This window comes from Pelophylax lessonae, assembly GCF_965119305.1.
Source record: "Pelophylax lessonae genome assembly, chromosome: 3".
Taxonomy (NCBI): domain Eukaryota; kingdom Metazoa; phylum Chordata; class Amphibia; order Anura; family Ranidae; genus Pelophylax; species Pelophylax lessonae.
This window is the reverse complement of record NC_138770.1, coordinates 531444140-531470131: the sequence shown is the minus strand read 5'-3', so window position 1 is coordinate 531470131 and position 25992 is coordinate 531444140. Positions and strand designations below refer to the sequence as shown.

The window sequence follows — 25992 nt, the reverse complement described above, 5'->3', positions numbered from 1 at the left end:
ACACTCGGGAATACTGCCAGGGAGGTTAAATATGGACATGTGCCTCACTGCATGTTTTATAAAAAATATGTTGATTTCTACCCGATTGCAGGACAACTCCCTGTGCTGACCTGACTGCTTGCTGCTCTCCTCCAAAACTGACGGCAGCAGGAGTTCTCGGCCCCGCCCGCTGGAACAGCCGGCGAGCAGTCACGTAAGAGCAGTCGGCAGTGGAGAGCGGCGAGCAGTCACGTAAGCGCCGGGGAAGCGCTCTGAAATCCAGTAAAAATCTAATTTTTTTATAAAAACACATGCAGTGGGGCACATGTCCTTATTTAACAGAGGGGATTGTTATCAGAATATAGTGGCTTTACAAGCACTTAAAAGCACATTTCAAGGGCAAGCGTGTTTTCTTATACATTACTGTACCTCGTAAATAATTTGTCCTGACGCCAAGCACTTTCTGTCACCAAATGCCAGCTGCAACAAATGTAGGCTTACATCTTTTCCGCTAAAACAGTAAAAAAAAAAAAAAAATAATGAATAGTCCAGTTATTATAAAAACTTGATATATTTTACAGGTCAATGCAAATTAGGAGCAGTCAATTGTACAGTATCAAAAAAACTGAACAAAAGCGGCTATAAATATTAATAAGTGACTTAGTGTCTAGATCACCATCGTGGTGTCCTGCTATAAACCAAAAAAATATGGTCATAAAAAAAAAAAAAAAAAAAAGGAGTGGGACTGGGACTAAGATAGTAACCCAGGCGCACAAGCGGGTAATGAGCAGGAACTGAGACTTGCTGATGGTATGTAATTTATTGTAATACATACCATCACAAATACAAAAATTAAACTAGTGACATATAGGCATGGTGACCCATATCCAATCCTAAAGATTAAAAAAACACATGCCGTGTGTGGCTCTAGATCAGCTGATAAATCTTTTCCTGCATAACCAATATAGAGACACTTGTAAGTTGATGGACTGAATGAAGAAAAAATTCCCAAAGTTCACAATGGCAGATCTCAGAATTTACATTGGGTAGTGAATGAGGCTGTGCATTCAGCAGTGTATTTTTGTTGAATTTAACGTGGAATGGCTTAGTCCAATCAAGGCCTAATTTGATACAAATATCCTGATGAAGCTACGGTCACGTAGCGAAACGTATGTAGAGAGTATCATGGCCTGCCCATGATCAGCTGTGAGAGGTGTATGGGAGTCTGAGGAGTTGGAAGGAGGGAGTTGCTCTGATTCAGCCGGCCATTATTCAACATAAGCTGATGTCCATTCACATTGGCTGCCTTCCATTTAGAAGCCTGTGGGACTAAGTATCTATAGTACAGCGGTGAGTGGCCAACTCGGGATTTGGAAAGGAGAGGAGACAGCTGTTGTGGCTAGGAATTTGAGATATTTCTGCTATCTGGACGGCATGTATTACTACTGCAGGGCCCTGTATCTTAAGCCAGTGGGAATCACAGCATTCACTGCTGCTTTTACCGGAGACAAGTGACAGGCAAGCAGACAGTACAGGAAACTGCACTGGAGGACTTTGCACGGCAATTGACTGGGATCCCCAGCGCTCATTCCTGCTGTCAGAGATGAGTAATTGAAAAGTGGAGATCGCTGGTCTTACTGTGGACTATAGGGTATTGTGAGTACCCAATACATTTAATCTTTCCTATTATAGGACTTCTGTGGATCTAATCATAGGAGAAACTATTTCTCAAGCACTGTGCAGTGTAACATGAGCTTCTTCCTCCTTATCCTCTCCCCTTCTCATTCTGCACAAAGACTGTAAAAAACGTTTTTACTGTGGACATAGAGAAAAGTTCTTTGTCTCAATTTGCATCTGATTGACAGCAGCCAAGGAGGTTCATCCAGAGAGAAAACTTTACATTGTATACACATAACAGAGGATTTGGCAATAGTTTTTTTTTTTTTTGCAACCAACATATCTAAGAAAGCCGATTTGAATCTTCTTTCATGTATCAAAGACTTGATTGGACTAAGCCATTTAGTGCCGGTTCACATTTATGTGATGATCCAGAGCCACACACGGCATGTGTTTTTTAATGTTTAGGAGGGGATATGGGTCACCACACCTATAGGGTATAGGGTACTAGTTTAATTTTTGTATTTGTGATTGCATGATTTCTATTACAATTTCTATTACAAAAAATTATTATGTACCATCAGCAAGTCTCAGTTCCTGCTCATTAACTGCTTGTGTGCCTGGGTTACTATCTTAGTCCCACTCTTTTTTGTATGACAATTTTACAGCATACCACATTTGTTAGAACAGGCAAAAAAAAAAAAAAAAAAAAAAAAAAAAAACACAGGAGGAAGAAAAAAAAAAAAAAAAAATATGCCATGACAATGCTGAAATACAGTAATATTGTGGTACATGCTATACACAAGTGAAAATTAAGCTGTGCCCTTTGTCAGTGGACGGCCAGGCTAGTAATGTCTCTTCTGTCAAAAAAATACACCTACCTGCCTGCTTGTTTAAAGTCTCCCGTGGCATGTAAACTGAGCTGCGTATGCACAGACATAGCCGCCACACTCCCTATGGGCCAGGATAACAGACTCCTGCACAGGCAAAGGAGTTACGTTATATCATGCCGGCTAATATAGATGACCAAAGACAAGGAGCCGAAGGAACCGAAGAAAAGATGCCGGTGCAGGACCCAGACCATTTGAGAGGAGGCAATTATATTGTCTACATTTAGAGTTAACTGTAAATAATGGGACTAGAATGATAGGTCTCAGTGCAGCATGCGAGCGATATGTAAATGTAACATGTATCGCCATTAATGTTTTTGTGCATAGTTGCCCCCAGCGTTTACATTAGTACGGGGGGGGGGGGGGGATTTTAACTGTTTGAGTGTAACCCCCCCATCCATAACAAAGGAGACAAAGTTCCCTGTGTGCTGCAGTTTTGGTTACAGGTTCACTTTAAAGAAACATTGTGGGGTCTAAAAGATCCCAGATTTCTCAAATTCTCCAAAGAATCAAATGTTTCTTCCCTGGCCGCACTGCCTGGGGAAGTGACACGGAGACCCGGAAGTGACATTTTACACATCCCTTCCAGGTCACTAACAGGAAGGAGAGGTCAACGAACGGCCATTCTCTGGTCTCCCTTCCTTTCACCCAGGGGCACCCATCAACTGAAGCCGCTTAAAATACCTCTCAGTGGCCTGAACAGCCCAAAGATAACAGCAATTCCGGGGGTCATTCTCAGGCTCTTGAAAAGTAATCGCAGACACAGGAACTTTTCCACCTTCCATTTGAACATGGTATCTGGCAAACAAGAAGTGTAAAGCATGACAAATATTCAAAACATTACAATAGAACACAAAACTCGTTCAAACACACCTCTGTGTCCTTTTAAAATGGTTCTGGCAATATTAATAAAATAAACATATTTCCCTATATGGCTGCAGCTGCTGTAGATGTCCCTCAACAGCACTAAGTCCAAAAGCTGAGCAATCGTGACTGTAGCTTGCTAAGTTCTCAAGTCCAATCTGAGCAGAGTGCGGTGACTATCAGTCACTGCTCTCTATGCCCCTCCAATGCTCACTGGAGTGCTGGGCTGGGGAGGGAGAGGCTATTCAGGCTCTCAGTGGCACCCTTATAGGCTGAGCCAGATGCCGATCAGCTATTTGGGAGGATCCTGACATTCATGGGATCCCTCAGGGTCTGGAGCGGCTCTGTGACATCAGCCAACCGTAGGCTTCAGCCCACTGTCAGAGGATTTTGGGTCACAGAAGCACACAAGTGCACTCCTGTGACCTTCAAAAGAAGTATGGTCAAAAAAGCTTTGGCTTGTTTTAATGTGCTGTAGAGGCTACAATATGGACTAAAGGTTCTGTATAAGTGGTTGTAAAGTCAGGTTATTTTTATCTATGCATTAAGATAAAAAACCTGTGTGCAGCAACCCCCCCTCAGCCAATCCCCGATTCAGAGATGTTGCAGGAGTATCTCAGCAGCCCGGGACTCTCCCTCCTCATTAGCTGAGACGGCAGCGTGACGCTATTGGCTACCGCTGCTGTCAGAGTCAGTGAGCCAAAGCGAAGAGAGGGGCGGGGCCAAGTCATAGCTCCGTGTCTGAATGGACACGGAGCTGAAGCTCAGCTCGGGTGCCCCCATAGCAAGCTGCTTGCTGTGGGGGGGGGGGGGGGGGGGGGTCAACTGGAGCGCAGGCCATGAGAGCTGAGGAGGGAATCGAGGAGGATCTGGGCTGCTTTGTGCAAAACCACTGCACAGAGCAGGTAAGTAAAACATTTTGTTATTTTTAAACAAAAAAAAAAAACACATGAGGCTTTAGTGCCGGGTCACACTTGTGCGATGCGGGAAGGCTGTGAATTTGCAGCCTGTTCCTGCATCGCAAACGCACATCTGGCAGTTCACACTGCCATATGCGATATGCTGGGGGTGTCAATGAAATGATAACGACACCCCCAGTTTGATCGCATATCGCAGTGCGATCTGACAGTTCGCACAGGATCGGATCGCACAAGTGTGAACCACTGTGCGATCCGATCCTGATGCGGCTGAAAAAATGCCTCGTGCGACTTTTGTGCAGGTGCAGTGCGAATTTAGCCATACAAAGTGTATGGCTGAATTCGCACTGCACATCCGATCGCATGTGAAGGAGCAGTGCGCTCCGATATTACATGCGATCGCAGCACACGCGGAAGTGTGAACCGGCACTCAGTATCACTTTCAGTCAATTTCACAGTCTATGCTAAAGAGCCAGAAGAGCATTGTCATTTTACTCAATACTAAACCAGAATACACATTCCTACCAAAATAGGAAAATTACTCACTCTCTTCGTAAAGTTTTCATGTTCCATAAGGAAAGATATCCATCAGAAAATCCAACAGCCAGCTGGTTAGTTCTGCTTATAAAGCTGAGGGCAGTTACTGAAGTTCCAGATGGGGCTAGCAATTGAAGACATAAATGGCGGCGCTCTCTTGCCGCTACTTCTCTCAGTTTTGGGATTTCAGATGGTATCCCACTCATTACTTCCAAGTCTATAAAAGGAAATTTGGTTAAAGTATTTTAATTTTAAATCCTTTCAATGAAATTTCAAAATCATGCCTAAAAATTGAAAATTTAGAGACTGTTCAAGAACAAAAAAATAAAAACAGCATTTTCTGCCAAAATAAGTCTGGGCCAGCTCAGAGTGTGTTCCACACTGGTTACCACACCACGAGGCAGGATCCCGGCCAGTTGATCCACCAACCCTGCAGCGAGAATGGCGAACCCACCGCAACTCATCTCGGGGCTACGAATGACGGCAAACACCTTTACTTCTATGCTTGTTCTCTGTTTTAATGTGAGCAGCCACTTGGTAACTAATAAAACCCTCATTTTAGCCAACCTGCTACACCTAGTCTGGCGCACCTTCTTGTTCTTGTACCTGGCTGGAGCATATCCAGCATTAGCAAGCCTATTAACCACTTGACGCCCACACTATAGCCAAAAGATGGCTACAGCGCAGGCTTCAAGTGCCGGGAGTGCGTACATGGACGCCCTCCCGTTCTTGTGCCGACACGCTCTACGATCCCCTAGTCCTTGGGAATTGGCTAATCACATAGGGTAAAGGGCCAATCACAGCGGGCCCTTTACCACTCGATCAGTTGTCAGCCTGATCACAGAAGTAAACAGAAGCTGGTTTGTGGCTTTTTTTTTTTCTTCTTCTTCACGTTGTCCGCATAAAAGAAAAGAAGAAAGCCGTTAACCGGCTTCTGTCAGAGGGACATCTGTCCCCCAAGTGCCTACCAGTCCTGCTAATCAGTGCTTCATCATTAGTGCCACCTATCGGTGCAGCCTCAGTGCCTCCTGATCAGTGAGATCTTTCAATTATAGCAGAAGCGTATAGGCTCAAACCTGCATTCCAGTAGATTATTGGTGCTTCTCTGATAGTCTGTCAATAGACTCTAGAATTACCATTTGATTAGTAATTTTGAAGTAAAGGGTTGACAAGATATTGGGTCAAATTATGAAGTCCATGACCTTTTGAACTATTGGTGTAGCAGTCTTGGTTATTCATTACCAGGTACTATATATCACTGTGGCATGCCGACCAGCAGACCAATGAGACAGCAGCATTTAGATATTCCCGGTGGGAATACATGCAGCTCACTCTGGCTACTGCTGGTCTGATCTTCCAGTGTGTGTGTGTGAGGCCGGCCTCGTATGTGTGAAATTTTTGGTTTTATATGTCTTGTGTGTTGTCATTTATATTTCATATCTGTCGGTATTTGTACACTGTTCCCCTATGTGGGGGGTAATTCTCAGACTATGTCATTTTGATCCTTAATAAAGAATTTTTGATTATTTATACAAAGTTGGTCTGAGCACCCCTTAATGCAGCCGTTCTTTAGAGGCACTCTCTAGCCCCTATCAGTTTTATTCTCTACACCTATCAGTGAAGCAGAAAAATTACTCGTTAGCAAAATTTAACACATTTTTTCTTCTCTTCAAAAATATTCGGTCTTTTTTTCGTTTGTACAGCAAAAAAAAAACCCAGTGGTAATTTAACACCAGAAGAAAGCTCTATTTGTGTGGAAAAAGAAAAAATTATAAAAAATGTCAATTCTGCATGACCGCGCAATTGTCAAAGTGTGAGCGCTGAAAGCCCTGTAACAGAAGCTCTGTGCTTCCATACAGACCTGGGGTTAAAGTTGTCGTTAAGCCACCTATATAAAAATTATATAATCCTGTCTGTAACAGAGTACGAAGTGCTCCTGTACCCTGGTTGTATAGAAGACAGCATCAGGTGTCTGGTAACTGAATCCAGTGTCTGGCCACTGGGTGGTGCTGTACTTGCCGCGAGGAAGGCGGAAGAACGGTCACTGAGATAGCGTGGTTTTGAGTGAGAGCTGCTGACCGGACTGGAATACTGCTGAGTAACTGTGCAGGGAGTTGGTAAACAGCTAATCGGACACAAGTAAATTCCCAATCCCCATTAGATTAGTGGGTACGATGCCCGGCAGGTGTGGAGATGCAACTCTGTGTACATCTTGTGGCATCCAAGGGCGCGTACAGCTGCACAAAAAAACGTAAGCACGTGGCTTCCATGGAAGCTCAGGTCCTGAATCTAGGGAAGCAGCGTGCAACAATGCAAAGAATCTCCATACATAAGGAGAGCTGGGTATGTATGGACTGCACCTAAATGGGGAGGGTGCAGTCGTACTGGGAGAGAAGGCCAACATTTTAAAGGGGGATTTAAACTAGGCGACTGGGGGGGGGCGGGTCCAGATGTAGAATCAGCTAGCGGGGAGCAAGGTTCAGCGGGCATTAGCGGTAGGGTGACCAGAGATCCAAAACCCAGGGTAGGTAGGCTGAAAAATCGAAAGATGCAATCTCATAACATAGGAGAATATAGTTTGCAACATGATGGGAGAACTGGAGCTGCTAATGTAAGGGGATGATTTTGAGGAGATTTTGGAGACTTCAGGTTTGACAGCTCTCATGATTGGCTGGCAACCATTCAGGGGTATTCCCTTTATCGCAGAGATAGAGAGGGTAAAAAAAAAAAAAAAAAAAAAAAAAAAAAAGGGGGAGGGGTATGCCTGTACATCAAGAACAATGTGCAAGTAAATATGAGGGACAATATCACAAATGGAGCTAGAGAGGAGGTAGAATCCCTATGAGTAGAGCTATAAAGGGAAGGTACTATGGGGAAAGAAATATTGGGTATATGCTATAGCCCCTGCCCCCCCCCCCCCCCCCCCAACTAGGATTAGCAGCACTGGTAGGCACCGAGCCGAGCCACTGGAACACTCGCCCTCAATTAAATTTCACTCGCAAACTGCGAGCGGAAATTTTGAGGGATAGGTAGAATATATATATATATATATATTATATATATATATATATATATATATATATATACACACACACACACACACACACACATACATACATATACAGTGGGTACGGAAAGTATTCAGACCCCCTTAAATTTTTCACTCTTTGTTATATTGCAGCCATTTGCTAAAATCATTTAAGTTCATTCTTCTTCCTCATGAATGTACACATAGCACCCCATACTGACAGAAAAACACAGAATTGTTGACATTGTTGCAGATTTATTAAAAAAGAAAAACTGAAATATCACATGGTCCTAAGTATTCAGACCCTTTGCTCAGTATTTAGTAGAAGCCCCCTTTTGATCTAATACAGCCAGGAGTCTTTTTGGGAAAGATGCAACAAGTCTTTCACACCTGGATTTGGGGATCCTCTGCCATTCCTCCTTGCAGATCCTCTCCAGTTCTGTCAGGTTGGATGGTAAACGTTGGTGGACAGCCATTTTTAGGTCTCTCCAGAGATGCTCAATTGGGTTTAAGTCAGGGCTCTGGCTGGGCCATTCAAGAACAGTCACGGAGTTGTTGTGAAGCCACTCCTTCGTTATTTTAGCTGTGTGCTTAGGGTCATTGTCTTGTTGGAAGGTAAACCTTCGGCCCAGTCTGAGGTACAGAGCACTCTGGAGAAGGTTTTTGTCCAGGATATCCCTGTACTTGGCCGCATTCATCTTTCCCTCGATTGCAACCAGTCGTCCTGTCCCTGCAGCTGAAAACACCCCCACAGCATGATGCTGCCACCACCATGCTTCACTGTTGGGACTGTATTGGACAGGTGATGAGCAGTGCCTGGTTTTCTCCACACATACCGCTTAGAATTAAGGCCAAAAAGTTCTATTTTGGTCTCATCAGACCAGAGAATCTTATTTCACACCATCTTGGAGTCCTTCAGGTGTTTTTTTAGCAAACTCCATGCGGGCTTTCATGTGTCTTACACTGAGGAGAGGCTTCCGTCGGGCCACTCTGCCATAAAGCCCCGACTAGTGGAGGGCTGCAGTGATGGTTGACTTTCTACAACTTTCTCCCATCTCCTGACTGCATCTCTGGAGCTCAGCCACAGTGATCTTTGGGTTCTTCTTTACCTCTCACCAAGGCTCTTCTCCCCTGATAGCTCAGTTTGGCCGGACGGCCAGCTCTAGGAAGGGTTCTGGTCGTACAAAACGTCTTCCATTTGAGGATTATGGAGGCTACTGTGCTCTTAGGAACCTTAAGTGCAGCAGAAATCTTTTTGTAACCTTGGCCAGATCTGTGCCTTGCCACAATTCTGTCTGAGCTCTTCAGGCAGTTCCTTTGACCTCATGATTCTCATTTGCTCTGACATGCATTGTGATCTGGAAGGTCTTATATAGACAGGTGTGTGGCTTTCCTAATCAAGTCCAATCAGTATAATCAAACACAGCTGGACTCAAATGAAGGTGTAGAACCATCTCAAGGATGATAAGAAGAAATGGAAAGCACCCGAGTTAAATATATGAGTGTCACAGCAAAGGGTCTGAATACTTAGGACCATGTAATATTTCAGTTTCTTTTTTAATAAATCTGCAACAATGTCAACAATTCTGTGTTTTTCTGTCAGTATGGGGTGCTATGTGTACATTCATGAGGAAGAAGAATGAACCTAAATGATTTTAGCAAATGGCTGCAATATAACAAAGAGTGAGAAATTTAAGGGGGTCTGAATACTTTCCGTACCCACTGTATATGTATGTATGTATATATATATATATATATATATATATATATATATATATATATATATATATATATATATATATATATATATATATATATATATTTTTTTTTTTTTTTTTTTTTATAGAAAGTGGGGCCAGGACACACTGGCCCCATAAGGGATGAGGGGATTAGGGCTATAAAAAAGGACAGAGAAGGCGAAGGTGCTAAATTATTTTCAGGAGTCTTCACAAAAGAATTGGGGGGCTACAGTATCCCAGCTTGCAAAGTTAATAACGAGTCACAGGAAGCACCCTCATTGTTAACAAAAGACAGACTCAGAACTAGACTTGAAAAACTTACATAAATAAGTCCCCAGGACCGGATAGCTTACACCCGAGGGTCCTTAAAGCCAGGTGATAGCCGTAGCCAGACCAATGTTCCTAACTTTTATAGCTAGTCTACTGAAGGGAAATGGTACCAGCTGAAAAAAAGAAATCCAACGCGGTACCAATATTTAAAAAAAGGGCCAAGATGTATCCCTGGGAATTACAGGCCGGTTAGCCTAACATCAGTAGTCTGCAAGATATTGGAGGTGATAAGGGCCTATATACAAGATTTTAATAATAAATCAGTAGTAATCCGCCATCTAGATAAAGGAAAGCCTTTGGATGTAGCGTATATGGACTTTGCGAAGGCATTTGCTACAGTTCCCCACTAATGCTTACTGTACAAACTAAGGTACGTAGGTATGGACCATAGGGTGAGTACCTGAATAAAAAAACTGGCTCCAGGAGGGTGGCGATAAATGGGAAGTACTCGGATTGGTCTGGTGTGGAAAGTGGGGTCCCCCAAGGATCTGTCCTGGGATCAATCCTGTTTAGTTAATTCATAACCTACCTAGAGGATGGGATAACCAGCACAAGCACAGTATTTTCGGATGATACCAAGCTAAGCAGGGCATTATCTTCTATACAGGACGTGGAAACCTTACAAGAAGGCCTGAACAAAATAATGGAGTGGGCAACTACATGGCAAATGAGGTTTAAGGTTGATAAATGTAAGTTAGTGCACTTGGGTGCCAGAAATACAAACGCAAGTTACTCGCTAGGGGGGGGGGGGGGGGAGCGGGGTTGAGAACCTCTGGGTGAATCAAAGATGAAAAGGGACCTGGGGGTCCTAGTAGACAACAAGCTTAGCAATGGCATGCAATGCCAAGCTGCTGCAAGCAAAGCCAATAGAATACTGGCATGTATAAAAAAGGGGATTCACTGCAGAGACAAAACTCTACAAGACTCTAGTCTGGCAGCATCTCGAGTATGCCGTCCAGTTCTGTGCTGGAACTGGAGAGAGCCCAGAGAAGGGCAACAAAGATAATTAGGGGAATGGAGGACATCAGCTATGAGGAAAGACTACAGCTATGAGGAAAGATTACAAGCATTGAACTTATTCTCTCTGGAAAGAGGGAATAGGATATCAATGTACAAATACTGTACTGGTGACCCTAGCATAGAGAACAAACTTTTCAGCAAAAGGGAATACAAAAGGACACGTAGCCACTCACTAAAATTAGAAGAGAAGTGATTTAACCTTAAACTGCATAAACGGTTCTTTACTGTCAGAGCAGTAAGGATGTGGAATTCTTACACGAGCAGTGGCTTCAGCAGGAATCATCGATAGTTTTTTCAAAAAACTATTAGATGGGCACCTTAAAGACCACAACATACAGGGGTATACAATCTGTTAACAGCAAACACACACACACTCATCATGGGTTGAACTGGATGGACTGGTGTCTTTTTTCAACCTCACTATGTAACTATGTGTTAGAAAAAAATATGCAGATTGGTACCTAAAGCAGAGCATCCCCCCAGCCCTCAGCTGACTCTTCAGGTCTCTCTTCTGCCCAGCTGACAGCTCCAGTGGGCGGGCCCGAGCATTGCCTCTGACTTTTTTAAATTAATTTTTGGTATACTGTATTACTTTTTTCTTTTAAAACACAAAAGTATCTTTAATATCTGATGTGAGCTATTCTTTAGACATGCTAGCGCATGTGCACAACCTACAGTCTCCTCCTTTTACTAGGACAATCTTTAAACATTTGCCGACCGCCCCACGCAGATTTGCTCCGGCAGGGCATAATACCACACATGTACGTAAATATATGCACGCGGTCTCGGCGCTTGCCGCCGGAGCGGCACTTCCACTGTGATTAGACAAAGCGGGAGTAGCGGGCTCGATCGCCGCTGGCCTGCCGCGATCTTCGGGGGAAACTGACAGGAGAACCGCCTGCCTATGTAAACAAAGCAGACGGCTCTCCTGTGAGACAGGCACAGTGAGATTGTCTCTCTCAGCTAAGCTGAAACACCAATCCCCGTGTGCCTTTCACAGAGCCCTCCTCCCCCCGATTTGTCCGCAGTAATGTCGCAGTCCCGCTAAAAATCGCTGATTGCTACCATTACTAATAAAAACAAAAATAAATAGTCCAAAAATCTATCCCATAGTTTGTAAATGCTATAACTTTTGCACAAACCAATTAAAATACGCTTTTTGGGATTTTTTTTTTTTTTTTTTAACCAAAAATAGTAGTACAGATTGGCCTAAACCGATAAAAAAAAAATTAGATTTTAAATTTTTATTGGGAATGTTTTATAGAAGTAAAAAAAAAACTGAATTTTTGTAAAATCTTACCTGTAAAATTCCTTTCTCTGAGTCCTCCGACAGTCGCTGCCTCTTCATATTCGTCACTAATGGGGTTATTGACCTTTGCTCCGTAGGAGTAGCTAGGCAACAGAATATATTAATATCAAAGCTTTTAGCATATCTCACCCCCAGGGGGTGGTCCCCTCAGTCAATACCTCCCTGCTTCCTGCATTTCCAACTCAGTTTCAGTAGCATAGCAGTAGAGTACATAAACAAACCCCAAAAGAGGGGCGGGGGCGGCGACTGTCAGAGGACTCAGAGAAAGGAATTTTACAGGTAAGATTTTACAAAAATTCCGTTTTCTCTTACGTCCTGCGACAGTCGCCGCCTGTTCCTATTTGTCACTAATGGGGACGTCCCATAGCAGTGTAGACATGAGGGGTGGGAAAAAAGCAGCCGCGCCTAAAGCAACGCAGTACCCACATCAGAAAAAGGAACCTTACCAAAGTAAGAGAACCAACTGGGCAACAGGAAAAACGTGCCCAACAGGAGCAACAACCCAGGAAAGAACAAGTAACCTAGGGGTAAAAAAAACACCCCAAACGCCAAGGGCCCAAACAAGGGACCCTAAGGCACCGCCGCACTAAGAACTTTACGGCCGATGCCTGAACATCCACTTTGTAAAATTTTGAGAAGGTGTGAACGGACGACCAAGTCGCCGCCTTACACACCTGGGCCACAGAAGCCTGATGACGATAGGCCCAAGACGTACTCAGAGACCTGGTAGAGTGCGCCTTCACAGGAAAAGGAGGAACCTTCCCCTTCAAAGCATTGGCTTGCACAATCGTCTGTCTGATCCATTTGGCGATGGTCGCAGCCGACGCCGCCATGCCCTTCCGAGGTCCCTCAGGAAGGACAAAGAGAATCCGACTTGCGAAAGGATTTAGTCGATGACAGGCAAACCCTGATCGCCCTAACAACATCCAAGGAATGCAAAGCCACCTCCTTCGGATGCTTAGGCTTCGCGCAAAGCGAAGGCAGAACAATATCCTCATTGAGGTGAAATTCCGAGATCCTCTTCGGAAGAAAAGACGGGTTAGGTCGCAAGACCACCTTATCCAAGTGAATCACCAAATACGGAGATTTGCAGGACAAGGCCGCCAGCTCCGACACCCTGCGAGCGGAAGTGATCGCCACCAAGAAGGCAACCTTCTTGGACAACAGAGACAACGAGATCTCCCTGATCTTTTCAAAAGGAGCGTGTTGCAACACGGACAGAACAAGGTTCAAATCCCATGGAGGCAAAGGCTCCCTCCTAGGAGGGACCAAATGTCGCACCCCTTAAACAAAGGTGCTAACCAAAGAGTTAGACGCCACAGGGCGTTGAAAGAGAACGGCCAGCGCAGAAATCTGACCCTTAATCATGGCCAACGCCAAACGCTGGTCCACGCCCGTTTGAAGGAAAGCCAACACTCTCGATACCGAGTACGAGCGAGGGGAATACCCCCTGGACTCACACCAGGCAAAGTAAGCCTTCCAAGTACGGTAGTAAATCTTCCCCGAAGAGGCCTTCCTAGCCTTGATCAAAGTGGGAATGACCTCAGGGGAAAGACCCCTATCCTTCAGGACCTGGCTTTCAACAGCCAGGCCGTTAAAGCCAGCGACTGTAAAGCAGGATGGAATATCGGTCCTTGAGACAGGAGATCTTCTCGAAGTGGCAGACGCCACGGAGCGTCGACCGCCAGATTCACGAGGTCTGCGTACCAAGACCGGCGAGGCCAGTCCGGTGCCACCAGAATCACCGTGTGCGGTTCCGAGGCCAACCTGCGAAGGAGCCTGGACAGCAGTTGAATCGGTGGAAAGGCATACATCAGGCGATACAGATGCCAGGGTGCCACTAACGCGTCTGAGGCATCTGCCCGAGGATCGCGCGTCCTTGCCACGAACCTTTCCACCTTGTTGTTTAGACGAGACGCGAACAGGTCCACATCTGGGGACCCCCACTTCGCGCACAACATCTGGAAGACATCCGGGTGAAGGGACCACTCTCCCTGGTCCAGGGACTGGCGGCTCAGATAATCCGCCTGCCAGTTCTCCACCCCTGGAACGTGAACTGCAGATATCGCCGGGACATGCGTCTCGGCCCAAGACAGAATGTCGGCTACTTCCTGCGCCGCTCGGGCACTCCTGGTGCCCCCTTGGTGGTTGATGTAGGCCACCGCTGTGGCATTGTCCGTCTGTACCTGAACTGGACGGCCCTGAAGCCTGTCCGTCCAACGCAGAAGACCGATTTATCGCTCGCAATTCCAGAATGTTGATCGGAAGGGAGGATTCCTCCTCCGACCAAGTTCCCTGGGCGGACAGAACGCCCAGAACACCACCCCAGCCCGACAGGCTGGCATCCGTGGTGATCACCGTCCATGACAAAGGACTTGCCCCCCCGACACCGCCGGGGACTGGAGCCACCACAAAAGACCCCTGCGGGTGAGACGGCTCAACGACAGCCGCAGATCCAGAGATTGCGGACTCCCGTCCCACTTGGCCAGGACCTCCGCCTGAAGCTCCCGTGTGTGAAACTGGGCGAAGGGAATCGCCTCGAAGGCCGAAACCATCAATCCCAGACACCTCATACACGTCCGGAGGGACGAGCACTGATTGTCCCTTAGGGACCTGACTTCGCACTGAAGCGTCCGAAGCTTGTCTTCCGGCAGGAAGACCTTCGCTTGAACAGAGTCCAGAATCATCCCCAGGTAGGGAAGACGAACCGACGGATACAACGTTGACTTTGGAAAATTTATCGTCCAACCGAATTCCTGCAGAGTCTGCATCGTGATGGACAGGTCGTTCACCAGGCCCTGACTGGTCGCGGACCGAATCAGGATATCGTCCAGATACCCCAGGACAGAAATGCCCTGGGCCCTCAATAAGGCCAGAACCGGCGCAAGCACCTTGGTGAAAACCCGCGGAGCCAAAGCGAGACCAAAGGGCAACGCCACGAACTGATAATGATCCTCCGCAATGGAAAATCGAAGGTACCTCTGGTGACCCTCGAAAATGGGGATGTGAAGGTACGCATCCTTCAGATCGATGGAGGCCATGAATTCCCCCGGAACCAGGGCAGCCACCACCGAGCGCAGTGATTCCATGCGGAACTTGCGAACCCGCACAAAGCGGTTCAGAGCTTTTAAGTCCAGAATCGGACATACCTTGCCCTCCTTTCTGGGCACAGTGAATAGATTGGAATAGAACCCCCGAAATCTGTCCCGATGAGGCACCGGAACCACCACTCCCTGGACCCGCAGGTCCCGCACCGCCAGGTGCAGATCCTGCAAGCGCTCCGGAGTCAGCTGAAGGTTTGAGGGGAAAAATCTGCCCGCCGGCCGAGAGAGAAACTCGATCTTGTATCCAGATCGAACGATTTCCTGAACCCATCTGTCCCGAATGTGGTCCAGCCAGGGTTGAAGAAAACCGAGCAAACGGCCCCCCACCCCAGAACCGGGTGAGGGCGTCCCTTCAGGCCGCATGAGGGCGAGGGCGAACCCGGACTGGCCGGACTTCTGCTTACCCGTCCACGGCTTCTTCTGGGAGCCTTGGCCCTTGAAGGGCTTGCCCTTATAGTGCGACCGAAAGGCACGAAAGGACCCCTGAGAGGGCCTAAACGAGGCATTCTTCTTACCACGAACAAACTTATTCTTGTGAGATTGGGGAAAGAGTGCTCTTACCCCCAGAAATCCCCTTTATCAGAATATCCAAAGATTCGCCAAAAAGGCGAGATCCTGCGTAGGGCTAATCAGCTAAAGTCTTGCGGGAAGATTGGTCAACAGACCAACATTTCAGCCATATCAGGCGACGGTTCAAGACCGCCACACTAGAAAGACGCGCAGCCAAAGGGACCATATCTAAGTCCGCATCACACAAATACATGACACCCTGATGAATCTGATCCCCCATAGCCAAAGTTGTCGGCGGGGCAGAGTCAGCCACCAGGGTGCGCCTGAGCACCTGTGTCCAATCCGCAATAGCCTGGGCTGCCATAATGGAAGCAAAAAGAGGCTTCAGCATAGAGCCAGCAACCGTATAAGAATGATGGGCCAGAGATTCCAATCTCCTGTCCGTCGGGACCCGAAACGCTGGGGTATCCTCAGCAGGGATCGCAGTCGATTTATTCAAAATCGCCACCACGTGATCCACCTGAGGCGGCACACACCAACGCTCATCAGTGGCGGGTGTAAAGGGATAACGCAGCTTGAACCTACTCGGCACAGCAAAAGGCTTTTTTAAATTGCGCCATTGCTCATCAACCATGCACTGAAATTCCGTAGAGCAAGGAAAAACCTGCGATGTTTTGCGTTTCCTCTGTGTCCCATAAGAGGACATCAAAACAGGAGGACATGGTTCATCCTGCAAATGCGTTTGCTTGATAGAAGCAACCAACTCATCCATGAGTGCAAGCTCTTCAGACGAGCCAGGGGGAGAATTATCAACCCCTTCCACCTCAGCCTCCCCCTCAGACCCCACAAGGTCAAGGGATGAATCAGACCCTGAGAAGGGCACTCCAGCCATAGCAGCCCCATCGCCCTCTGAATCAGAGGAAATAGACACCCTGGGCCGTTTTGTGGATCGATCAGCCACCAGCATCTGCACCTGAGCAGCCAAATTTGCCACAATAGTAGCCAGATCAGCCCCCTCGGGGGAAGCAGCAGCCCCTTGGCCCCCCACCAAGGCGGGAGGAAACTTGCAATCCTGAGAATCCATGCCCCAGTAGTGTTAGGAAAAAAGGAGTACTGCCCCTTTAAGATCGCGGCGAGCGTAGCCCACCGCACCCACAGAATACACCGACCCCCACAGGGACGAGAAACTGGGCAAGGAATACAGGAAAAAAGGGAAGATAAAAACCTGGAGAGATCACACAGGCTGCTGCCACCGATCGCTGTCCCAGAGCAAAAGGAAGTGATGCAAGACTGACCGCCCCTATGAAGCCTATGCAAGGCTACACAAACATGGCCGCTCGGCTGAGGATTCTTTGGGCAAATAGAAAATGGCGCCGACATGTGGCCTGATCGATAGCCGCCAAAATGGCGGCGTTTGGCGCCAAAACACCGTGCATTACCACACAGGACCGGCCACCATGATTTTGCCGCAAAAAATGGCGGATCGCCGCACAGCATGCCCAAACTGACTGCTTCATGCTTACACCCAGCAGAGCGGGAGAGCCCCCCCCTTCACAGCCCACACACAGGCAGTAAGTCCACACAGGAACTGACAGGGAGCACAGCAGCCACACAGACATGCAGGGTCACACAGTCCCAGACTGACACCCAAATAGACAGGTCCCCACATAGAGTTACACTTACCAGTCCGGATGGCGTGGGGAGCCTGCTCCAGCGACCAAACCGCTGCACTGAGGACAGGGAGTGTCGCAAGCATGACGCAGTGGAACTGCGGTGCGAAACCGCAATGGCGTCCAGTGAGGTAGCCACCACACCGATAGCATCCCTGCAGCAAACAGGGATGGGTCATTCAATGTGCCAGGGTAAAACCTAAGCTGAACGCTCGATGGCAGGCTGGGAAGCCCCTGGCCCTGAGCCCTGGGATCCAGGGTGGCCAGACTGAGACCCAGCTCCGCACGATCATCTTCATCAGAAGAAGCTAACGCTGAAAATAAACAGCTAGGTGAAAGAGAAAAAAACTCAAAATAAAATCAAAAAAAGAAAAGCTGAGACTAAGAGCCCCAGCACAGGAACAGCCCAACCTACTCCTGAGCTAGGCATTAGAAACTGAGTTGGAAATGCAGGAAGCAGGGAGGTATTGACTGAGGGGACCACCCCCTGGGGGTGGGATATGCTAAAAGCTTTGATATTAATATATTCTGTTGCCTAGCTACTCCTACGGAGCAAAGGTCAATAACCCCATTAGTGACGAATATGAAGAGGCGGCGACTGTCGGAGGACGTAAGAGAAAATATGTTTTTTTCACAATTGTCGCTCTTTGTTTATACCGCAAAATATAAAAACCGCAGAGGTGATCAAATACCACCAAAAGAAAGCTCTATTTTTGGGAAAAAAGAGCATCAATTGTATTTGGATACCTCATTGCACGACCGCGCAATTGTTAAAGTAATGCAGTGCCGAATCAAAAAATGGCCTGGTCGTTAAGGGGGTACAAACCTTCCGAGGCTGAAGTGGTTAATGTACACAATTCTATAAAGTAACCAAGAAATATACAGAGCAGCATCCTTTTTGTGGGGTGGGATATTCATTTTGTAACAACCTTCCAGTTCAAGCAAAACTCTTGAATAACTGGTGAAGCGTTGTTTAACAGGGTGGGATATAAGTACAAAAAGACACCACACACCACCACCTCATCAGGTGAAGAGAGATGTGAACAGCCTTAGCCTTCGGCTCACACGCGTTTCGCACCGCCTCCCAGGGCTTAATCATAATATGATTAAGCTCCGTGGATGACTCAAAACAACATGTCAGTGGGGCTTAGGAGGAGTCCAAGGATGAGGCCCTTCACACCTCTCCACCTGATGAGCTGGAAGTGTTGATTTTCTTATATGCTTCACTTAATGGATTAACCATCGAACAGCCTGCATCCACACAACACCCTGAGACATCAAACTTGGTTATCATTAGTACACCTCGGGCGGCACTACAAGTGGCTATAGGGTATCGTACACCTCGAGCGGCACTACAAGTGGCTATAGGGTTATCATGAGCTAACAGGGTGGGAGTTTATCACAGCACAGTCTACTGAGACTACACAGATGTTAAGATAAATAGCACCTACTTGTTCTTCTCTATATGTTCTAATATTAAAGTGGTCAGCAGTGATCCAAGTTAACTGCCATTGCCAACACATCTGAAGATGCAAAAAAGTTATCCTGAACTTCTCTTTATAGATCTCTAATAAAATGCACATAGGGAGTTTTTAAATCTTAGCATTTTACAATTTTACAAGATTACAATACAAAGCATGGGATGTAAATATAGAATTCTTTGGGGGGGGGGGTGAAAGAAGGAGTACCTGATGCTTCCAGTTCATCTTGATTTCCCGATACATCATCTAAGCATAAATCAATAAGAAGAACATGGCCAACATCCGTGACCACTGCAGCAACGCCAAAGAACCACCTCAAACTCTGATGTAAATGTTGAGTGCTTGCGCTAGCTCCGCCATGATTGATTATAGGTTCAACAGAAGTTACCTATGTTTGCATGGGGAAAAAAAAAAAAAAGGAGAGGTGGAATGTTATTCATTAAAACCCCTTTGCAAAGTATATGGTTATAGCTTAGATGTTACAGCAGAACTATATAAACCAAAGTGTCACTTTAGCCAATTAAAGCCAGATTCCTAATACTTTAGTGACATTTTTTTTTTTTTTTAAACAAGGTTTTACCCTGTGGAGGGAGGGGCGGGGTTCTTACTTCAAATGACAGAAGGCATAGACCCCCAACAATCATCAAAAGTGCTAACTTCAGTCAACTACAAACATTTGTGTCCTCTATTGGTGCTTTTCCACTGCATGGAACCGAACGGTTTGGCTCGCTTTTGTGCTTTTCCACTGCTGGTACCGCATGGTACGGTGGCACTTTTCCACTACATGGAACCGAACGGTACGGCTCGCTTATGGCACTTTTCCACTGCAAATACTGGCTCGGCACTACTCGGCCCTGCTTGGCCCGGTTTGGTTTTCCACTGCATGGTACCGCTTGGTATGATGTTGGCACGGTTCGGTATGGTTTGCTTTTCCACTAAAGTAGTACTAAAGTAAGTGGGTGGGATAACAATGATTCTCTGACCAATCAGTGGCTAGTAGTGACAAACAGCTGCATGCAAAGGATTGTGGGATATGGTACCTCTTGGAACCAAAATCGAGGTGGTACTGTTTTAGCAAGCCGTACCGTTCGGTTCCATGTAATGGAAAAGCGCCGCCGTACTGTACCGAACCTTTCCTACATCGTACCATGCGGTACCAGCAGTGGAAAAGCACAAAAGCGAGCCGAACCGTTCGGTTCCATGCATTGGAAAAGCGCCGTTAAACCGTACCGCCTCAGTTGTGGTTCCAACAGGGCCGTACCAGTACCATATCCAACAATCCTTTGCATGCAGCCTTGAAAAAGTACTTGTGAACTTTAGTTCCACTTTAACAACGTCAGCAAATCTGTAGTACATAACTTTTATGGACAACTAAGAGTTCATCGATACAACACAAACATTTAAAGTACATAAAAATAAAAAAAAAAAAACTATTAAGAGGTTATTACATACCGAACCGGGAAGTACAACAGCTTTAACTACTCTTGAAATGCTAACATCATATAGGCAGAGAACACTGCTTTCAGCTTCAACTAGTCCCACAAGTAATCCAGTTTTCTTTTGCCAGGAAAACTCTTTGACGGTCACAACAGTAGGAGGTCGTTCAGTCACTCCGCTAAAATGATAGGCAGAAAGCCTTTCACCTGTTAAAGCATTAATAACTTCCAGTTGAGGTCCACAAGCCAGCCAAGCTAGTCCAGCTTTACCTTTAAAAACATAAGCAAAAAGTAATTGTTAGCAAACATGAAGACAAAGATGTGCGTCACTAGGAAAGCATTACTGCAGCTCCTAAATTGGATAATCCTAGGTTTTAAATGTAACTTTTGTGAGAAATAAAAAAAAGCAAATAAAATATTGCATATACATTTGCTACACAAGCCATACTGTAATTGAATGTTATTACAATTTTACTTTCCAGTCTGAAATGCTGTAATTTTTTTGTCAAATTCAATACACTATGGCAACTTGGAGGCATCCTGTACACAATTGGTATACAGAACTTTCCCAATAAGGGCATTTTCTGCTTGTGTGACTGGCTCACTAGTTTTCCCAGTAGCCTGCCCTAAATCAAGTCAGATTTAATGCATCCTCTACCACAAAAATGTAATTTTTGGGATACTCTCAAAGGGTTAATCACAACTAGAGGAATGCTGACACTGCAACTTTCCCAGTTGGAACACTGCAAGTGCAACAGCTAATTAAAAATACATTTGTGAAAAAAAAGGGGGTACAGGAATGCAGACTTTACTGGTACCAGATTTTAGACGCCGTGTTTAGATTTTAAAACCGCAGAAATTACAAAATATAATAGATGTAGTCTGGTCGCACGGCTGGTGCTGTTCAAACCGTTATTTGTTATTAAAGTTCTGCAAAGACTGACTTTGAATTATGGGAGATGTAGATCCGGGAGTAGCCAGGACCATAGACAGCTATGTGCAGGGACTCTTCTCCCAGGGAGCAATGTGACTCGTGGAGCCTGCTGGGAATGTCTTTATAAAGAGGGGCGGGATCCAATTTCGTTCTCTTGCCTCGAGGACAGCGCGCTGTAAAAAAGGGGAAGAGCTGCTGCGGTTCGCAGAGAAGTAGGCCGGAGGCCTAGTGTCGGACACAAGAGCAGAGGGCGGTGTGTGTGTGTGTGCGCGGAGGAGACTCGGTAGTGTAACGGAGCGGAAGGTCGTTGACAGGCCCTCTGTCCAGTCCTAGGCTGTTAGCCTGTTAAGAAGCATCCAGATCTGTTTTGCATTCATCTATGTGGATTACAATTATTGACTACTTTGGGGATTACAGTTCATCATCACCTTTGTTTGGATTACAATTATGGATTACGGAGTGAGGATTCCTTGCCGGTGAAGACTAGTGAGGCCTCACTCTCCAGGAGACTCTTGCAATTCAGTATAAAGGGGGCCCCCATTTGTAGTACACAGAGTGCACTCTGATAACTGAGCTAGTATTGTTATACTGTTCATTCTATTTTAGTTATTCATTAAGTGAAGTCAATCTGAATTTGTGGTCACTCTCTATATAAACTCAAATATTCAGTGTGTTATTATTGCTACTGAACGCAGTCCTCTAGAATATATACATGTACCTATTTACATATATATGTGTGGTCTGTGTTCCAGATCCTGAGTGCTGAACTCTATCCAAAACCTTAGGTTAGGGTAAGGGTTGCCTATTGCCAGTAAAGACACAGGGGATGGTTTTGACACAGGAAATGGGTCATGGACCCACCCCTAAGGTCAAAGGACAGGATTTGTGGACTTAGGTCAAAGGTCAGGAGATGTGGGATCAGAGGTCAAAGGTCATAGCTCCACCTACTGCTGGACACAGGGAGTGGCGTAGTTGGGAACTCAGGATCTACCTCTTTGGAAACCTTTGCATTATCTCCGATTCTGTTTGTATACTCTTGTTTTATTTCAAATCTAAAAGCAGTAAATTTGTTCTTTCACTGCAATACTTGTGGTCTCAGTCATTTAACATGACAGAGCAAATAGTGTTAGTTGGTTCGGAGCAGGCTCAGGGTGAAAGAAGAGAAGAGGTTACACTTACATTAAGCCACTCCTTTGGGAGCAGGGCTACATAAAAAAAAAATTTTGTTAAAAACAATATCTTATGCTCTCAATGCATTTATAAAATATACGAGATCTCTATTGCAACATCCAAAAGGTCGACTCGCTTCGCAAATTCTTAGCTTATAGCCAAAGAAATGGTGCAAATCAGACAGATATGCTTTGGATGTAAAACTGCCATTATACTGATGTGGGGGCTTTGTTGTCTAGCACTACTAATAATATTTGAGGTCCATTATTTACCTGTGAGACTTGCAGTCTAGTCTTCCCCCCCTTTTGGACATTTACAGGCATATAATCAGAAGGATGGCTTGTTACGTCTGTTGGCCCTCCTTTTGCTGCTTCATTCTGCCCGTAGGAAACCTTCTCCTCTCCTTGACCTTCAGGGCTTGAATGAGTTTCTCTGGCCGGCCAGAGAAACACATTTGGCATACAACAAATACACTCTAGTCTATGCACTTTAAATGTTGCACTATTGGCCATGTGATTGAGGCTCTCAAATTTGTCATGATATATCTCAACTACCGAGATAAAAGGTCCTGGAGGAAGCGGATTTTGCCAAACACGTCGATCTCTTGGATGTTACAATAGAGATATCTCGTATACTTTATACATGCATTATGAGAACTATTTAACAAAAAATGTATTTATATTTTGTAATACATTTTTTGCGTTTTTAAAATATAAATACATGGAGTCTAAGAGCCGGTTACATTAGCGTGACACGACTCCTTACTACTTCGGGAGGCGACTTGTCAGTCCCGTGCACCACGATTTCGGAGCGACTTGCAGGGACTTCACATAATGGAAGTCTATGCAAGTCGCTCCGAGGTCGCACCGAAGTAGTACAGGACCCTTTTTCTAAGTCGGAGCGACTTGTGTCGCTCCTATTAGAACGGGTCCTGTAGCGGTCAATGGACCGCGAGGGAGCGCGACTTGTCAGGCTGACAAGTCGCGCTAATGTGAACCGAGTCTTAATCTGGTATCAGTAAAGTTTGCATTCCAGTCCCCCCTTTTTTCCACAAAATGTCTTGCTCCGATTTGGATGTGGTACCACCCCGTGGCCACTCCCATTTCTTTATTTGTATATAGCTAATAAAAAAAAAAGCCCAGCCGTCCAAATGCTTCCACCTGACAAGTAAAAATACTACCTGCCTGGCACCCAAAACTGCATGTCCCAAGTGTCAGGTAATATAAAATTATGCATCCCTGCAGTGAATGGGCTGACAAAAGGCCAGGCACCAGGATACCATTTCTAGTCACCATGGCAACCTTGCGCCTGAGATTTGTGCAGCCTTGTCTTAGTCTAATTATACAACCTGCCCCATGCCCTCCTAGCAAATTCAACAAAAGTTTGGAAGTGATGAATTGATTGCCACTGCAGCGTTTTGTCTCAGCTCACATTACTTTCCCACGACAAGCTGTAGCAAGAGGAATGCAGAGACACACACACAAGCCGCTCGTTGTATTCCTCTTGTTCCTGGAAAAGTGCTCTGAGCCAAAAGAAGCTGCAGTTCCCTCTCCTTCCAAGCTGATGCCAGATTTGTTGCACGGAAGTGGAGAGGGGGCAGGTTGTACTTCATAAGTAGACATAGGAAGCACATCGGTAGTTGGGGAGGAAGGGGGAGAGAAGGGGCAAAACAATCTAATATAAAAACAAATCATGTAATGATTGATTAATATGACAGTCAGCACACCCATTAAAAATCTAGGTTTAAAGAATATGTAAATCAAACATTTCATATACCGGATATACCATGCACTTGTATGAAATGGTATCCTGAACTCTTTAAATTGATTCTTTTGTGTTAAATCCCTGGTGTTCCTGCCAGTTCAGTTCCAGCCAGTACCTCGGCTTTCAAAAACTGACCACACTACGCATAAGAGCACAGCACGGTCAGTTCTCTAGCTGAGCTGGGATAAGACTTGTCCTGATATGTATACCCCTGCACAGCCATTCACTGAAGATGAGCTGCTGTTTCTCCTCCCCTAGCTCTTATGTAGCTGAGAACAGAGGTTACCCTGTTTTCTGAAAATAAGCCCTACCCTGAAAATAAGACCTAGCGTTGTAAAAATATGTAATCCGTTTTGTAAAAAGATTATATAATGTGCAGTGCGTCTCCTTTTGTAACTTTGTGGAAAATACCTTATTTACAGCGCCGCTGGGCGCTCACATGACCCAAGGTAGATCTTCTCCTCCTGGTTGACGTCAGAGGCACCTCACTGTGAAGTGCTCAATGCAGGGAAGCAGAGCTCCGGTGGGTCATGTGAGCACCCAACAGCGCTGTAAATAAGGTATTTTCCACTATAAAGTTACAAAAAGACACACTGCATAATCTATAATCTTTTTACAAAATTGTTTACATAATTTCATTATGTCTTTAATCAAGGTTTATTTTTGGGATTACAGAAGGTCCTAATGCCGACTCCTGAGCTGACAGGGAAAGAAGACCGGGGACACAGGAACTTTAAAAAAACATTTTATTGTTTTATTCCAGGTTTTTTGGAACAAAGAGGCGTCAATAACAGAACAAGCACTGTGCTGTCTATAATGCCTTAAAGGATCAAGATTTTTTTTTTTTGTTTCTAAGAAAAATTATCTTTTTTTTCTGGTCCAGGACCATTTTAATGGAAAGTCGGATCACAAGTCACTTCAAATAAGATAAGGAGGCGACTCCCATTGAAGTCTATGGGACAAGTCGGATACAAGTCGCCTACACAGGTTGAACTGGATGGACTATTGTCTTTATTCAACTTCACCTACTATGTAACTATGTTAGGGTTACAACCCCTTTAAGATCCGTCATGACATGACTGTAAGATCTGCCCTAAAAATAAGCCCGTGTTTTTTTGTAGCCAAAATATAAAACCTGGTCTTATTTTCGGGGGAAACACGGTATCTGATCACTTATAAAAGAAACATTAACACTTTTTTTTTCCCCCCTTTTTTTATATCTATACAGAAATGGTTTGCCTTTCGTCTCTATTTTAAACTGAATGTGTTTTAGAAGGTGAGGGTTTACATTAGTACCGAAACTAAATCGATTAATCGACAACTAATCGATTATGAAAATAGTCAACCATTTTCATAATCGATTAGTTGGCCTCCATACAGAGTGCATTATTTTTTTACATTTCTGGAAATACAATGCAGCACATATACAGCTCAGTACACCATCCATACATGTCAGTAAGTGCCTGAGAACTTGTGAATGTGACTTGTGTGAGGAGCAATGTCTCATGGGACATGTAGTCCTGGGCAGGAAGAGAATTGTTCTCAAAGGCAGAAGTTTTTTACCTTCCTATAGGGGGCTCGCTATACTATACTTTGCAGCTTGCTATTGGGGGCACTCTGAAGGCAGGAGGAGCCAGAAGCATCAGTAGGGGACCCCAGAAGAGGCGAATCAGGGCTGTTCTGTGCAAAACCA

The 25992-nt window shown here is 45.4% G+C and overlaps 1 protein-coding gene across 1 annotated transcript in view; it reads right to left on the bottom strand.

Annotated features, from left to right (window-relative positions):
- Nucleotides 1-25992, bottom strand: part of AHCTF1 (AT-hook containing transcription factor 1) — a 310501-nt gene that overhangs the window by 237174 nt on the left and 47335 nt on the right. The window contains exons 3-7 of the mRNA XM_082252084.1: nt 20448-20701; nt 19203-19383; nt 4814-5021; nt 3171-3284; nt 409-490 (exon numbers count right to left, since the gene is read on the bottom strand). Of these exons, the coding sequence (XP_082108210.1) occupies nt 409-490; nt 3171-3284; nt 4814-5021; nt 19203-19383; nt 20448-20701 (839 nt within the window). The remainder of the gene's footprint in view (nt 1-408; nt 491-3170; nt 3285-4813; nt 5022-19202; nt 19384-20447; nt 20702-25992) is intronic.